We start from the raw sequence: 15,165 nt of genomic DNA, 5'->3' as shown, positions 1-15,165 counted from the left end.
CGTCTGCCAGAACAAAGAGAAGGGCTATCTTGCATAGAAAAAGTTTCTGCTTAGATTCTAATTCCAGTTCCCACTGCATCTGAGGGATGCAAGCTTGTTCAGTTCTGATTTGCTGATGTTAAAGTTGACCACAGGTCACATTTCATTGGTCAGGTTCAGGTGGCAGAATGAGGACGTCGGCAGCAGTTGATTCTGGCAGTGTGAGCAGGAACAGACAGCCAAGAAGTCCCCAGCATTGAGCTACTGTTCCGCTTGCACAGGGCATGTATGTAACCTGCAACAGGCAAAGGCTTTCAGCGCCACTCAGAAATCAGACCCTGGTAGCCCCTCAGCATCCATCTCGAAGGGCTGACTCTCTCAGGGTTCACACAGGAATGTGCCTACCCCTTGTCAGAAGGCAGTGGTACTGGAGTCCTAATTCCAGCCCCACCAGGCTGTACTCAGTGGAGAAAAGGCAACTTCTCAAAGCAAAACTGGGATACTGTTATGGAGGATAATGGAAGGTCAACGGCAGGAAAACAATGGTCCCTGCAGCTGTCGGGGAAGCTCTCTCTGGGGTTCTCATTCTACCCAGAACCACCATGTGCCAGTCCCTGAACCCAGGGCCTCCCATGCACGCCGTCATTAAACCTTCAGGCAGGTCTTTGGGGTGTGTATCATTACCCCAATTCACAGGTGAAGACACAAAATCTCACAGAGGGCAAGAAACTAGGTCACGTAAAATTATGGTTTGAATTCAGGGCCCAACCCTGAAGCCCAGCACTAAGGGCTGCTGGATGAACGCCCAGCAGTGCTCCTGAATGGGTGACCGGCAGGTAGGGGAGGGTCAGCTTGTTCTGCTCCCCGGGCCTAGGTAAGTGTGGAGCTGAGCTGGTGCCTGGACTTCCAGAGAGCGGGGCACCTCAGTCACCATCTGCTGGCACCTAAATCCGAGTTGCTGGCTCCATGGAAAATGTGCCAGCCTGTACTCCATGGCATCCATTCCCGCACCTTCCACCCTTCTCAGGATTCCAGAGCCTTTATCTGAAAACTCCCGGAGAGAAAGGAGTCTCCCCTCGCCCCTGGACCAGCTCTCCCTCCCACCCTCCTACCCTGGAGGGATCTGAGAAAAGAAAAGAAAGGAAAGTCAAAAGGGGGAATGGCTCCTGTTTTCCTCACCTGAAGTGGGGAAGAACTTAAAACAGCCCAAACAAGTGGAACCCAGGAGCTTCCAACACGGCGGAACCCCGAGGAAGTCTGTGTTCCGGCCCCCAGTGCAGGACCAGGGAGTGAGCTGGGATGAACAGGCAGCGAGGGGAGGCCACATCAAGAGTGAGAAGTGGGATCCCTAGTAGGAGACATAGAGGACGCCTTGGGCTGCAGCGCTGGGACCTTTGCCTAGGGGAGCCCAGACGCGTCCTGCCTTTTTGCAGCTCCCCAGAGCGCACGGCACGAAATCAGTGAATTCAGAAGACACTGTTGAGTGGCCGTTCTGCACAGGCTCTGTACTAGGGACACAAAGATGATTGAACGGCTCACTCTGGAGGTCCTGATCTAGCGAGGGACACAGTCAAGTAGATAAGTGACTAAGACCTCAGACAGATGGTGGCGAGGGCCACAGTCGGAGGTAAGCGAGAGGTGATGGCAGAACAGAGAAGACGGACCACAAGAGTTCATGGGGTCTGCGGGAAGACTTCGTGGAAAAGGAGGATTTGAGCTGGACGTGGGCAAGCTGAGCTAGAACTGGAGATGGCTGTGATAAATGGCGGTGACAGCTGGGACAAGGGCTCGTGGCTAGGGGAGAAGAGAAGGAGGCGGGGGTCTTCTGGAAGGCAGGTGCTTGGGTTGCCGATTATCCCAGGGAAAGAGAAGGGGATGTTCCCCGTGGGCAGAACTCACCTCCCTCCTGATAGGCGGCCGGCAGACGCTTGTTGAATGAATACATCGGTGAATGGATGAAGGGCTTGACAGCCAGGCTGAGGCGCTCCCACTTTGTTCTGCATGAATCACAGCAGTGGAGACCTTGAACCCAAAAGGCCAGAAGGAGAGACAAGAATATGTTCTGGCAAAAACAGGATTTCTTCCTGAAGAAGGAGCGCACCTCTAGTCGGAACAGGACAGATCGGGCCTGCTCCGGATTCCTGGTTTCAGCAGCGCATCTGTGGACCTCCTTTTGGTCCCTCTGTATTCGTTTGCTAGGGTTGCCAGAACAAAGTACCACAAACTGGGTGGCTTAGAACAACAGAAATATATCATCTCACAGTTCTGGAAGCCAGAAGACTGGAATCAAGGTGTCGGCAGGGCTGTGCTGCCCCTGAAGGCTCTGGGAAGGACCTGCTCCAGCCTCTCTCCCAGCTCCTCGTAGATCCTTGACAGCATAACTCCAATCTTCACGTGGTGTTTTCCCCGGCACATGTCTGTCTCTATGTCCAAATCTCCCCTCTTCATAAGGACACCAGTCCTGTCGGATTAGAGCCCACCCTAATGACCTCATTCTAACTGAATCACCTCTTCAAGTACGGTCACTTTCTGACGTGCTGAGGGTTAGGACTTCAACGTCTAAATTTTGGGGGACACAATTCGGTCCATTGCCCTTCCCCTGAGGTTGATCCAGGGTACAGACTTGCATTAAGCAGTAGGACTTCAACGTCTAAATTTTGGGGGACACAATTCGGTCCATTGCCCTTCCCCTGCCTGAGGTTGATCCAGGGTACAGACTTGCATTAAGCAGTAGGACTTCAACGTCTAAATTTTGGGGGACACAATTCTGTCCATTGCCCTTCCCCTGAGGTTGATCCAGGGTACAGACTTGCATTAAGCAGTATCTCCAATCATGTGAAAATGCCAGGCAGCCTTCCCCAGCCCAGCACTCCAGAGGCCTAAGGTGAACGCTTGGATGATGGGAAGGTGCTTCTCAGGTTGTCCGGGCAGCTTTCATCATCCTGCTGGAGGAAGGGGACGGCTTTACCCGCACATCCCACAACATCCACAGCTGCCCACCAGCGAGGCTAATGAGGATGCCCATCTCACAAGCATATGGTTCTCGACCAGGAGATCAATCTAAGTCTAAAAACAGAAAGCTGAAAGCTTCCTAGGCAAATGGTGTGACCAGGAAGTCATGGCTGTGTTAGTTGTTGGATCCCTCTTTATATTTTACCTGGGAAGACAGCATTTAAGAAGATGAAGGAAAATAGCCACATTTGAGCAACAACAGGGAAGAAAGAAGATGCAGGGACAAGACCTGCCTCCATTGGCCCCAGGTTCCCCAAGTGGGGAGTAGGATTTCAGGATAAAAGGAGAAGGAGGTCACCTGCCTGGCGGAGGAGTGTGCCTCAGTGGTATCTGTGCCCCTCTCAGGAGATGCTCAGAAATCAATTTCTCTGCTTACCCAGGAGCTTCTGCCTTTTAATTTTTTTAAAAATGAGTCCTTTACATTTTTCATTTATTTCTACTATTCTGCCAACAGATGAGGGCATTTTTAACTTATTAGGCATTATTATCAGCCACAGATTTAAAAAAAAAATACCTTAGCACTGAAGGGCAGATAAAAAAGTGAGAGTAAATCCCCTGTGGTCCATTTCACAACCTCCTTTGTGCCCAATGATGGTGTGAAATTCTCAGTGAAGCTTCGGCTCCTGTTTTAACACACGCCCCATCCCTACTGTCTCTCAAGTGGGGCGTCAAACTGCAGGAGGCAGGGTAGGAAAGGCGGGCAGAAGGAAGCCAAGTGGCTGGGTAGCCAGAGGGATAGTGGGCACGCTCTCTCTGATCCACGCCAGGCACAGAGGAGCTGCTGTAGTGCTTCTGGAGAGAGACCCAGGCAGGCAGATGCTTGGTTAGGCTGTGGGAAAAGAAAGTAGCTCAGCACTCCAGAGGCCTAGGATGAAAGCGTGGCTGATGCGAAGTGACAGGAGTGTATCTATGGGATCTCCCTTCCTAGAGAAAAGCGAGTCCTGTTCTTTTGTGTTCTCTCCCAGAGGAGAGCTGCCCGCACGTCCCTGCCCTGCCAATCCATTTTTGCTTCCCACGCTCTCCCACTCTCACAGGGACATCGTTGTGAGAGTGTGATCTATGGCCGTGTCCACATAATCCCTCCCACCCCTCAATCACATTGGAACCAGTGTTACATGGTGCCATATTGCTATTCAAGGCAGTCTTGGCTGCTTCTGCCTCCCCCAGATACCCTGCTCTGTGTGGGACAGGAGCAGGAGGAGGCAGTGGTCAGTGTCTTATCCCCCCAACACGTGTCCCCTGCAGTGCAGGGACAAAGCCCAGACTGATGGCAACTTTGCTTTATCAACATTCGCAAAGTGGCTGTGGAGGCTTCCTACACAGCTGCACATTTGAAATCCTAATGAACTGGAGAGTGGAGCTTGGATCTGATGAAACCGTCATTGGCAGACAGGCAACCCTGCCTGAGCACAGAGAATGCCAGGGACAGGGGTCCCCTGGAGAATAAAGATGCAGCTGGAAGATGGCGAACGGTCTCAGCCCAGCAGCCCTGCCTCTGAGGGATTTTAATGGGAAACTAGGTTTTGTCCTCCTTCCATGTTGGTTGAATATCCAAAGGGCAGTGTAATGGAGTGCAAAGAGCATCAACTTTGGATTCAGAAAAATCTGGGTTTGAGCCCTGGCTACACCACTTACTAGCTGTGTGACTTTGAGCAAATTACTTCCCCTCTCTGAGCCTGTTTTCTCTTCTGTAAAATGTTGTTAATATGGCACCTCTTTGATAGGTTATAAGGAATCAGCTAAATTCAGCATGTAAAGAGCTCAGCACTTAGTAAGCTGTCGATTGTTATTGTGATTGCTATTAATGGGAAGTCACCAGCTGCTATTGATCCTGTCCCACCACAGGAGAGGAGAGGCCATCAAGTTCAGGTTGTGACTGGGTTCGGGCAGTCAGAGCTTTGCCCTGTGGCACAAAAATGACATTGTTCTCCGTAAGATCCACTTTTCTGGCCTCCGCGGGTGGATCTGTGTCTGGTGGATATTGGTTCTCTGGGTGGATCTTATCCTGAGAACTGCCTCATGGGCCCAGCAGAAAGCTGACAATCCAGGTAGAAAGAGACCCTCAGTCAGCCACCAATTAGAGTGGGTCCTGTGTACTAGCCTCTGGGCTCTGAGCTGGGGATGCAACACTGGATAAATCCGACATGACCTCTTTGAGTGCACAGTCCTCTGAGCAGCAGACATTGAACAGTTCTGTGACCACATGTGAAATGAGGTTTTTAAAAAACATAAATTTAATTGCCAGTTATAGCAGGCTCAGTGATGGCCTCCAAGGACAACGTCCATATCTTTATCCCTGGAACCCATGAATGTTACCTTACATGGTGAAAAGGCTTTGCTAATGTGATAAATGTGATGAAGTTAAGCATCTTGAGATGGAGAGGTTATCTTGCTTTATCCTCAGCTGGCTCCAATGTTACCACAAAGGTCCTTGTAAGAGGGAGACAGGAGGATCAGAGTTAATCATAAGAGGTGAGGATGGAAGCAAGATGTCTTAATCTTCAGGATGCTGTAACAAAATACCATAGACAGGGGGGCTGATAAACAACAGGAATATACTTCTTACAGTTCTGGAGACTGGGAAGTCCAAGATCAGTGCCTAGCAGATTTGGTGCCCAGCAGGACCTTTTCTTGATTCATGGATGGCACCTTCTTACTGTGTCCTCACTCTGGGGCCTGTTTCATAAGGACACTAATCCCCTTCATGGGGGCTCCACCCTCATGACCTCACCACCTCCCAAAGTCCCCACTGCCTGACACCACCTCTCCTGGGCTTAGGATTCAACATATGAATTTGGGGGAGATGCAAACATTCAGACCATAGCACAAGAGGTTGAGCGACATCAGGAAGGGGCCACAAGCCAAGGAATGTGGGTGACCTCTAGAAGCCAGAAAAGGCATGGAAGAGGATTCTCCCTTAGAGCCTCCAGAGGGAACCAGCCCTGCCCATACCTTGATTTTAGGCTTGTAAGACACATTTTGGACTTCTGACCTCTAGAACCATAAGATGATAAATTTGTGTTGATTTAGGCCACGAGGTTTATGGCAACTTGTCACAGCAGTGACAAGAAACGAATGTCCCGTAGGAACACATGACAGAGTGAGCCTGGGGATTCAGGGAAAAGCAGATCCTCCCAGAGGGTTCTCTTCTTTTGCAATAGCCCTAGATGAAGGCAGTGGTGGCGCCATCAAAGAGATCTAGTCTGTATTGACAGAGTCGTGGCAGCAGGCTTCACGTAGGGGTTCTGAGAGTTGGACGTGGCTTTGATGCACTGAACAGAACACTGGGTCAGCATCTGGAGAGCCCCATTCCAATCCCAGCTCTCCTGCTTACTGGCTTAGTGACCCAAACACAGGGAGCTGCAGGGATAGGAGCTGATCTTCTGAGCTGCTTTGCCTCAGGGGACCTCCCCCCAACTCTGGGCCACAGTCACTGCAGAGATAGGCTGCCTGGGTCAACCCCTGGCTCCTAGTTCTTCTGCCAATGACCCTTTCTGTTTCAGGGGGGTCCCTTTCAACCTGTGGACCGCAGCCTAACATAGCAGGGACTGCCACCCAGCATTGCTCCCTTCATAGCCAATGCTGAGCTGGCTCCTCCCTAAGTGGACTTCTACCCAGGGGCCCGCCCTCTCCCCTGTGCCTTTACCATCAATCCCTCATGCTGCACGGAGCAAAGTCTCTGTGGCCTGGATCCTCAGGGCGGGGGACTGGATCCTGGGAGCAGACTGGGAGCGGGGAAGCCGGTGGGGTTGGGGAATCCGGGAGGTCTGGCTGCCACTATTTCATGGGGGAGGAGTCTGCCCAAGTCTCCCTCTCAGGACCCTGCTTTGTCCTATTCTTTCCCCATTTCCAGGGTCTCCATGTGCCCACCTCCTCCCTCTCCCATCCCTGTGAGTCACCTCCAGTGACTCCGTGGGTCACACCTTGTTTCCAGTCTGCAGGCCTGTTGCTGCATCTGCCTCAGTCGCAGGGTAATCAAGGCTCCCCACCATGCTTCTGAGCCTCAGTTTAGGCTGGACACTAGAGAAGTTATATTTATTCATCATCACTTTTTTTTAAGAGACAAGATTTCACTCTGTCACCCAGGCTGGAGTGCAGTGGTACAATCAAAGCTCAATGCAGCCTCAAACTTCTGGGCTCAAGCAATCCTCCCACCTCAGCCTCCTGAGTAGCTGGGACTACAGGTGTGTGCCACCACACTCAGCTAACTTTTGTATTTTTTGTAGAGACAGGGGTCTTGCTGTGTTGCTTAGGCTTGCCTAGAACTCCTGGGCTCAAGTGATCCTCCCGCCTTGGCCTCTCAAAGTGCTGGGTTTACAGGCATGAACCACCGCACCAAGCCTGGAAGTGATCTTTATTCCAGTTACTGGGCTCTTGGAGCCTAGGCCTGGCCATTGAGAGAAGACTAGAAAATAAAGCCACTCTCCACAGGCTGGGCAAGGGGTGTTGCGATGGTGGGTGGGGGGCTTTCCCAGCTGTTGGCAGGTTGCTCAGTAAGCGGGGAGAGCAGGGCAGGGCAGAGGAATCCTCTGGTATGCAATAGAGACAGGGCATCAGGAGTGGGGGGCATCAGAAGTCCCATCTAGTGTGACTGAATGCGAACCAGGTCAGTGGTGGCAGTTAACCTAGAAATAGTTAACACCCAGAGGTCATAAAAAGCGGGTCAGTCCCCAGAGTAGGGTCAGACTGCTGGTGCCCGGGACCATATGGGGCTCCATGCCCTAGAAACAGTGGGTTAGAAGTGACCACATGGCCATTTAATTATGCCCAGTGTGGGAGAGGATTGAGACTTGAATATCTCGGGGAGGTAGTCAGACAAAAATCTAGAGCAAAATCAATTCACTGACACAAATATTTACGGAGCACATTCCACACGTCGGGTACTGTGCTGCCTGCCATGTGGCACTCCAACGTGCTCAAGGCAGAGACCTCCAGGGTGCAGTGGGGCAGCAGGGCAGGCAGCTGATGCAGCTTTCCTGGGCCACCCATCTTCAGAGAGTGAGAGGCCAGGCGAGGTGGCTAAGGCCTGTAATCCCAGTGCTTTGGGAGGCTGAGGCAGGAGGATCGCTTGAGGCCAGGTTTTTGAGGCTGCAGTGAGCTGTGATTGCACCACTGCACTCCAGCCTGGGTGGCAGAGAAAGCTCTCCAGATCTCCATCTGTCTCTCTCTCTCTCTCTGTTTCTCTCTCTCTCTCTCTCTCTCTCTCACTCTCCCTAGCTCTCTCTCTCTTTCTGTGTCTGTCTTTGATACAGGGTCTCACCCTGGGCTTGAGTGATCCTCCTGCCTCAGCCTCCCAAGTAGCTGAGACTAGAGGCACATGCTGCCACACCTGGCTAATTTTTAAATTGTTTGTAGAGACAACATCTCACTATATTACCCAGTCTGGTCGCACTCACTGTGGTGCCCAGGCTGGTCTCAAACTCCTGGGTTCAAGCAGTCTTCCCACCCCGGCCTCCCAGAGTCCTGGGATTACAGGCATGAGCCACTGCTCCAGACCTCCATCTCTTAAAATAATAATAATAATCATCATCATCATCATCATCATCACATCCTTTGTTCTTTCACTCCAAAAACCTTTGCTCCTTTTCCACTAGAATTATCAGGTCTCATTTCCACAATTCTATTCGCTGAGCGAGAAGAAGTGACTTGTGGTCATTCACACACAAAGAACTGGGTTGAAGAAAAGGACCAGTGTGTGCTTATGAGGACATCCCTCGACAGCGGTTAGCCCTCATACTTCCCATTTGGGCTCTTCCATGGCTGCAGACCAGGACTTGGGGCCCTCACGTGGCTGAGCACACTGCAGGCCCCAATGTGGCTTGCATTGAGGTGACCTCACCAAGGGGACATCAAAAAGCAGTGGAGGGAAAAATTAGATGGCAAGTCTGATGGACCTGGAAGCAGTGTCCACTGAACTGTGAGACTGTCCCCCTTTCAGTCAGGCATTCGCCTGCGGTCACAGGTCTCCTTCAAAACCACTCTGTTCTTGGGCTCCTTGCCAAGCTCCTTGGTCTTCTTGCCAAGCGGGAAGCATGTCAGCAGGCTCTGGGGAGGGCTGGGCTCCTGGAAGGCTGGCGCTGGCTGGGGCAGAGCCATCCTGGCCCCTGGTACTGGGCAGATGGTGCGTGACCCTAACTACCCTGCCTTTCAGGCAGAAACAAGCTTGCTGAGTTCCTCCAGGGAGGTGCTAGCGGTGGTGATGAATCTGCAGGGATCTACCCCACTCTTTGCACGCACCTCTAGTCAAGCAATTGTTTTGCTTTTTATTCAGCCGGGGAGCATTCTTTGAGCTCCTACTTTGTGCAGCACGGTGGGATAGAAATGTAGAGACAAAAGACAAAGTCTCCCTGCTGAGGGCTGTATGACGAGTGGGAGGTGCTAGGAACTGAATGTTTGTGTCCCTTCCAAATTCATGTGTTGACGCCTAAATCTTCAATGTGCTGATATTAGGAGGTGGAGCCTTTGGGAGGTAATTAGGTTTAGATGTGCTCAGAGCTCCCTCTGATAGGATTAATGCCCTTATGAAAAGAGAAAGACACACCTGAGTTCTCTCTCAAGCTCTCTCTCTCCTCTTTGTGCACACACCAAGGAAAATCCATGCGTCTTAGTCCATTTGCATTGCTATAAAGGAATACCTGAGTCTGGGTCATTTATAAATGAAGGTGGTTTATGGGGCTCATGGTTCTGCAGGCTGTACAAGAAGCATGGCCCCAGCATCTGCTTCTGGTGAGGGCCTCAGGAAGTTTCCACTCATGGTGGAAGGCAAAGGGGAACAGGCACCACATGGCATCACATGGCAAGAGACGAATTGGGAAAGAGAGGAGGGAGCTTCCAGGCTGTTTAACACCAGTTCTTATGGGGACTAATACAGTGAGAACTCACTAAGAAGGAGGAGAGGACGGTACCAAGACATTCATGTGGGATCTGCCCCCGTGACCAAGCACCTCCCACTAGGCCCCACCTCCAACACTGGGGATCAAATTTCAACATGAGATTTGATGTGGCCAAAAATACTATATCCAAACCATGGCACCATGTGAGGACCTAACCCAGAAGAGGGCCCTCACCCAGAACCAACCGTGCTGGCATGCGGATCTCGGACTTCCAGCCTCCAGAACTCTGAGAAATCCATGTTTGCCGTTGAAGCCCCAGGTCTGTGTGTTCTGTTACTGCAGGCTGAGCTGACCAAGAGAGGAGGGCCAGCCACAGCCCCAGGGGGCCCATGCTTTGGGTGGGTGTCTTGGGGAGGGGTTGCTATTCTTTCCCTGTCCCTGATAAACTTCAACTTGAAAACCCCTGTCATTAAAGATACCCACAGGGCCTGTGAATGATGCTGACCCCTCAGCCTCCTTTTGAGGGTGAGTATCTTGGGATGGGTCGAGTTGTCCTGGGCCCTGCACCCCACTAAGGATGTGGCAAAATTAAGGCTGTCGGGGCAGAAATAATTTGATAAAGGTTCACTGGAAGCCAAGTGTGAGGCTCGACGGGGGAAGACACACCAACAAAGCTGGGCATGTTCCAGAGCCTGTCACAGGTTGGAAGGCTTAGCTAGAAAGTGTAGGAGAAGGGAGAGCTCCTTTTCCATTGGTGGCTGCAACACAGAGGTTACATTCATTGGCTACAGATGACAACACACAGGCTAACATTCCATGTGCAAGATGATCAGTAAAACTTTGTGACTCAGAAACAAATGTGTCATTTTTATTTTGAGACACAGTCTCATTCTGTCACCTAGGCTGGAGCACAGTGTCATAATCATAGCTCATTGTAACCTTGACCTCCTGGACTCAAGCTGTCCTCCTGCCCCAGCCTCCCGAGTAGCTGTGTCCAGCTAATTTTTTAAAATTTTTTATAGAGACAAGGTGAGGATGAGGGAGGAAAGCGGGGCCGGGGGGTGCAGCAGGGAGGTCTCTCTATGTTGCCCAGTCTGGTCTTGAACTCTTGGCCTCAAGCATTCTCCTGCCTCTGCTTCTGAATAGCCGGAATTACAGGCATGAGCTACCCCACCTGGCTTCAGTGTCCTTTTTGATGTCAGTAGGTTATGTATTAATCAGTATGTCAACACTTTGAGGAACTCACAGTAGGATTTGAGGGCCTCGGGGTAAGAGCCTTTTCCCAGAGACAGGATGTAAGCCATGAATCATAAGGCCTTCCCCAGGCGGTTAATCCGGAAGCCCGCCAAATGTGACCTGTAGGTTATCAGATGGGTGTCAAACCTGTGCTCTCCAGGACTAGCCACTGGCTAATCACACATGGCAGTTGAAACTTACCCTATATAATACAAAAAGTGCAGCTCCTCAGTCACTTAGCTACTTCAAGTGCTCAGTACCCACAGGCAGCGAGTGGCTACCGCCGGGGACAGAGCAGACCTGGGACGCTTCTGCCATCACTGTACATTCTATGGGATGTTTCACTGCCTAGGTGCTGGCAACAGATGGTGGTACGCTGTGGGCCAGCTACGGAGGGGAGAGCCTAAACCCACTGAGGTGGGGTTGGGGGTGGTAAGGCTCATGGTGTAGGGAAAAGCTTCTCCAAGGAGCTGCAGCTCCGCCGATCCTCAGCCTGAGGCTCCTGCTCTCTCTGAGCAGACAGAGCCCAGACCTTGACCTCCCGTTGTGTGCCGGTGCTCCTCGGGACCGGGCCCCCTTCCTTGTCTTTCCACCTACCCCCTGTGTCTTTCCGTGGGCTCCCTTTGCCATCTTCTCCATAGGTTTTCAGCGGAGGCTGTACTTGCACAGTCCAGGGGGATCTCAAACTGCATCGGAGGCCCCTGGAGGGCTTGGTAAAGCACAGACTCCAGGGCTTCACCCACCGCCTCTGATCAGCAGATCTGCGGTGCAGCCAGAGACGGTGCATTTCAACAAATCGCCCAGCGATGCCGATGTTGCTGGTCTGGAACCACACTTTGACAACCGTTGGTGTGGTCTAAAGAATCCCATTCACTGATTCATGCATTCAACAAATATTTATTTAATGCTACCATGGGCCGGGTGCTCTTCCAGTGCCGGGATAAGCTGTGAGCCACCCAGAAAAGCCCTTGTCCTTCATTCTAGGACTTGGAGATGGACAGCAAACAAGTTTTCTAGGTTGAGTGGTGACAACTGTTAGGAGGAAGAATTATCCAGGGGAAGGCGAGAGGGCTATTGCACAAGGTCGTGGGGAAAGTCCTCACTGACATGGTGACATCTGAGCAAAGACCCGGGAAGGGACTTGGGGGAGAAGGAGACCCTGGACCTTCTGACTGCTTTGTTCTATCCTCAGCTTTTTAATGTGGAAAATGAGAGTCATGTTGAAAATCAAGGTCACAGTCTGGATGGGCATGATGGCTCACACCTGTAATCCCAACACTTTGAGAGGCCAAGGTGGGAGGATCACTTGAGACCAGGAGTTTGAGACCAGCCTGGGCAACACAGCCTCCGAGACACCGTCTCTACTAAAACATGCAAAAATTAGCTGGGCACTAATTGTGTTGCATGCCTGTAGTCCCAGCTACTCAGGAGGCTGATTCGGGAGGATCACTTGAACCTGAGAGGTTGAGCTGCAGTGAGTCATGATTAAGCCACTGCATTCTAGCCTGGGCAACAGAGTGAGACCCTGTCTCAAAAAAAAAAAAAAAAAAAAAATCAAGGTCATGTCTACTCAATAGCTAAGTTTTAAAGACAAATTCAAGTGTGTGTACGTGGTTTGTTACAAAGAAGCCTGGTGCCAAAAGCCATAGATTTGAGCTCAGCTTGCAGTTTCACTCTTGGGCCACAGCAACTGATCCTCATGCTTCAGAAACCTCTGCTGGCCACACCCCTCTCTGCAAGGTTAGGAGTCCCCAGGGCTAAGGGTACCAGGATAGGAGCCTGTGTGCCCCTTTACAGGATGCCATAGGATTACCAGTCCATACACCTAGTCCAGTTCCAGGACCCACAGCCCCCTTCCTGTCTATCCCTCAGGGCAGACCAGGCCCCAGGGTTTGCACCCCAGGCCAGGAGATGACTGTGTAGGGATGGGGTGGACGGAACTTGACCTGGGGTCTGGAATGTCCATACAAACGTGTACTGATGATGGATAGAGGGGGCCAGGCCAAGCCAAGGGCTCTATTTATCTTCTTGTCTTGTGCTCTGCAAACATCGGGGCAGACCTGTTTGCTTCAACCCATTAGTTGAGTGCTCCTTACCTCTATCCAGCTTTGGGGATGAGAGAGTGTAGGCCAATCTACCACTGCTGGAAAAATAAACAAATGTCATAGAGATCATGGGTCAGTGGTGGTCCCTGCATCAATGAGAACAGAAGATGCATGGAATCAGCCCTATCCCCTCTTAAAAACATAAGCTTTTATGATGATGAAGTGCAAATTTTCTGTGCCTTTCACACCTACTTTTTCTTTTTAATGTGTGATATCTTTTTCAGGCACAACTATCTCAGGCCTTAAATGGAGTTTCGGATAAGGCAAAGGAAGCAAAGGAGTTTCTGGTTCAGCTGAAGAACATATTGCAGCAGATCCAGGTGAGCACAACTCTGGCGTCAGGAGAAATACTCAGTGTGGAAAGTTTGCACGTTGTGCATTGTAATAAGAAGAAAGGGGTCAGGCGCAGTGGTTCATGCCTGTAATCCCAGCACTTTGGGAGGCCGAGGCGGGTGGATCACCTGAGGTAGGGAGTTTGAGACCAGCCTGACCAACACGGAGAACCCCGTCTTTACCAAAAATACAAAAATTAGCTGGGCACGGTGGCGGGTGTCTGTAATCCCAGCTACTCTGGAGTCTGAGGCAGGAGAATCGCTTGAACCTGGGAGGTGGAGGTTGCGGTGAGCCGAGGTCGTGCCATTGCACTCCAGCTTGGGCAACAAGAGCGAAAGTCTGTCTCAAAGAAAAAAAAAAAGAAGAAGAAGAAGAAAGGAAAAGTCTTGTGGCGAGGATTTTCTCAGTGATGGACATTAGAAGGTTAATGTGTCCTACCCTCTAGGCTTGGGTGTTGAAAGTATCACATACTCAACTCATTGGCACACACGCGACACTTGATACAGGAAAGGACTTTTACACAGAGCCAGTTAGAGAGAGCTGGAAAGATGTGATTTAGCACTCTACATATCATGTTGTCCTAGGTGGCATCTGTATATGGTGCTTTTGTGGCCAAATATGCCCATGTCATCAAGGCATCAAAATATAAATGCATTGTTTTCTAAACAAATGTGTTTACTGAACTCTTATGCTGTGTCAGGTACTGAGCCCAGCACAGGATATAAAGATCATTGAGGCACCATCTGTGGCCTCAGGGTCTGTCTATAGGGGAGAACGTGCACACACAAGTGCTCCTGTGTGAATGTACACACATAGAGGAGCTGCTCATAAGATGAGAAACCCATAAAGCATTGACATATCTAGAGGAAGAAAAGGGACTGAGGGTCCTTGAATTCTTGTTGCTTGTTTGTTTGTTTGTTTGTTTGTTTGTTTTTGAGACAGAGTCTCACTCTGTCACCCAGGCTGGAGTGCAGTGGCGTGATCTCAGCTCACTGCAACCTCCGCCTCCCGGGTTCAAGCAATTCTCCTGCCTCAGCCTCCTGAGTAGCTGGGATTACAGGCACCTGCCACCATGCCCGGCTAATTTTTTGTATTTTTTAGTAGAGACGGGATTTCACCATATTGGCCAGGCTGGTCTCGAACTCCTGACCTCATGATCCACCCACCTCACCTTCCCAAAATGCTGGGATTACAGGCATGAGCCACTGTGCCTGGCCCCTTGAATTCTTAAAAACCACCCTTCCTAACAAGTTAAGTACAGACTTCAGCCACGGGGCATTTTAAGTCATAATTTTTCCCATGTTTCACAGACATGAGATATATTCGCCTGCTGGGGCTGCCATCGCAAAACACCAGAGATTGAGTGCCTTAAGCAGGAGAAATCTATTTTCTCATAGCTCTGGAGGCTGGAGGTCTGAGATAAAGCGTCAGCAGGGTTAGTTTCTCTTGAGGCCTCTCCCCTTGGCCTGTGGATGGCCGTCTTCTCCCTGTGCCCCCACATGGTCTGACCTCTGTGCGTCTGTATCCTCATCTCTTCTTATAAGGACACCAGTTATATTGGACCAGGGTCCACCTATACAACCTCATTTTACTTAATGACCTCTTTAAAGACCTCTTCTCCCTCCCTGTTTCTATCTAAGGGACTATTCTTGTTCTCATTTTGCAGA

The 15,165-nt window shown here is 50.8% G+C and overlaps 1 protein-coding gene and 1 pseudogene across 2 annotated transcripts in view; one reads left to right on the top strand and one right to left on the bottom strand.

The window, feature by feature from the left end:
- The window catches only part of TRIM67 (tripartite motif containing 67), a 62,796-nt gene that overhangs the window by 21,978 nt on the left and 25,653 nt on the right, over positions 1 to 15,165 (top strand). For both annotated transcript variants that reach the window (XM_045391819.3, XM_005539787.5), the window contains exon 2: positions 13,390 to 13,485. In XM_045391819.3, the coding sequence (XP_045247754.2) occupies positions 13,390 to 13,485 (96 nt within the window). The remainder of the gene's footprint in view (positions 1 to 13,389; positions 13,486 to 15,165) is intronic.
- LOC135968674 (uncharacterized) lies at positions 1,519 to 7,980 on the bottom strand (annotated as a pseudogene).

This window comes from Macaca fascicularis, chromosome 1 (genome assembly GCF_037993035.2).
Source record: "Macaca fascicularis isolate 582-1 chromosome 1, T2T-MFA8v1.1".
NCBI lineage: Eukaryota > Metazoa > Chordata > Mammalia > Primates > Cercopithecidae > Macaca > Macaca fascicularis.
Note: the sequence above shows the minus strand (reverse complement) of the source record. Positions and strands in the feature narration are given on the sequence as shown.